The 2268-nt window shown below is 38.6% G+C and overlaps 1 protein-coding gene across 1 annotated transcript; it reads right to left on the bottom strand.

Annotated features, from left to right (window-relative positions):
* Positions 1 to 1565: 1565 nt before the first annotated feature.
* Positions 1566 to 2246, bottom strand: LOC112460508 (the record flags this gene model as incomplete). The annotated part of the gene is made up of 2 exons (XM_025025212.1): positions 1566 to 1751; positions 1883 to 2246. Coding segments are annotated over 2 exons (410 nt in total), but the record flags the coding sequence as incomplete, so codon positions are not given.
* Positions 2247 to 2268: the final 22 nt, after the last annotated feature.

Here is a 2268-nt window from a genome sequence, read left to right as displayed (position 1 = left end):
AGAGAAAATAAGGTATGTTTTCTAATACATAAAATTGTATATATAAATACAATATCAACTCTTCTCTGCTTTAACATAAAGATTGTTCAATATATTAACCATTCATTGCTTTAAATGACTTTCTTTCGTTCATACATGCATGTATGATAAACTTTCTAAAGATTACTCAGATATTTGTGTATTTATAAGCATCTTCTTGAAGTGTTTATAAATATTTAAAAAATTAGAGTGTTATTGCAAAGACAAAATCAAGTCAAAAAGTTCTCTATACCACTTTTTTCTCTGGCAAACAATTATCAAGATATCACCAATTAAATATTAAAAAGCTTATATATAATTATATCTTATAATGTATCATATCATATATGTTATAATATAATGTCGTATATTATTATATAAGGCTTTATATTTAAGTCTAAGTTTGTGTCTTTTAATACTCAAAATAACTGCAATATTTTTCTTGCTAAATCGCAAAGAAAAAGAGAAAAATAAAAGAAAAAAGGGAATTGTTATAAGTGAGGGAAGGAGAGAGAAAAAGAGAAATGTGTAGTTTTTCGTTACCGATTTTCTGGAAAGCGATTTTTTTAATTTTTCTAATTCTTACGAGTAAAAAAATTAAAGAAATCGGTTTCCAGAAAATAGATAACGAAAAACTACACACTTTATAGCACTCCCCGGAAAATTCTAATAACTAAAAACAGCCAAACATACACCACCCGTAAGAATTTTATATAATAGTATAAAATATTATATGGCTAAATCTCTTTAAGTATAATTTTATATAATCATATATGGTTTTATATACTAGTATATTATCATGTGTCATCATGTAAAAGTATATTTATAAGGTTAAAGATAATCATATATGAATATATACTCTATAATAGATCTATCCATATAAATTTGTATAACTGTTATAAATATTTTTCTAGTATATTATTTTACTTAACAATATCAAATTAATATGAAATATATTATTTCTAGTTTCAGTTTACACAATTGCGTTTTAAATATTTTCGTAAACAGTGAACAGTAATAATTCATGAAAAAAACTGTTTTATATAATATATATTATAGTTCTTATAAACAAATATATTAATCGTATTATTTTGCAAACATACCTTATAATTTAAACTGAAAATAATATAATCATATATGAAATCTCTTACGGAAAAAACACCCAATTTTCGGTGTGTTGCGAGCGCGCAACGATTAGGTAATTCGATAGGTAGCGACAGAAGTCGAATATGACTTCCGCCGAAACTCCTGACGATTGCATCGGACGAGCGATCATCCGATGCAAGTCGACACCGGAACCCGGAGCGCGGACTCCGGAGCGACCGAAATCGCTGACGCGAAGGCCATCGCGAGGCGTCGGCAACGAGAATTCCGCGCTAACTCGGAAGTTCCGAGTTAGCAACAAGACTCGGTCGCAAGGCTATAAAAGACCGCCGAATTGGCATGCCAGGCAGTCGGTCGAAGAACAGCTAGCTGCCGCGTCGAAACACCTACGATTTCCTGAAAACCATCCGCAAGACGGGAACTCAACAAGAAGAGACAACTCGTGTAGAACAAGCCCATTTATTTAATAAAGACATAAATTGGAAATCGGACGTGTTGATCCACTCCTTTCTCGCTCGCGAGCGGAACTCGATCCCCTTAGCCGATACCCGGCTAACAATTTGGTGGCAGCGGTGGGATAGTTTCAGCCATCTTGCGAGGAAGGACCAGCCCACATCGCCATCTCACGTCTGAAACAAACCAAGTTCAATTAATAAGGGAGGCAACGCATCCCGGAAGGGAAAAAGTCAGATAAGACGCGAGCTAAGAGACGGTAGCAGCCGCGAGTGCAGAAGTGACACCTGAGACGGCCACGACCTACCGCACGGCATCACCGGCCCGAGCGACGACGCAGGGACACAGCGAAGCAGCATAGCAGCGCAACAGGGACGCAGCGACGACAGGGACGCAGCCAAGCAGCGAAGCGGCCCGACGACCAGGCGATGCAGACAGGCAGCAACATGCGATTCGCGGCGATATTGTAAGTGCGAAAATTATTATATCCGCGAGCGCTAAGTAGATGTCGGACGACCCGAACCAACAGACGCCCGTCCGACAAACGTCGTTCGTCCATAGCGAGTCCGCGCACCGCGCTTCGCGTAATCTAGTTAACCCGGTGAGTGCGACGCGATCCGAAAGCGAAGGGTTAAACCGGCCCGCCGAAAGCGAAGGGGTAAACCGGCCCGCTGAAAGCGAAGGGTTAGACCG

Source organism: Temnothorax curvispinosus, unplaced genomic scaffold (assembly GCF_003070985.1).
Source record: "Temnothorax curvispinosus isolate PA1 unplaced genomic scaffold, ASM307098v1 QBEX01010627.1, whole genome shotgun sequence".
Classification (NCBI taxonomy): Eukaryota; Metazoa; Arthropoda; class Insecta; order Hymenoptera; family Formicidae; genus Temnothorax; species Temnothorax curvispinosus.
Note: the sequence above shows the minus strand (reverse complement) of the source record. Positions and strands in the feature narration are given on the sequence as shown.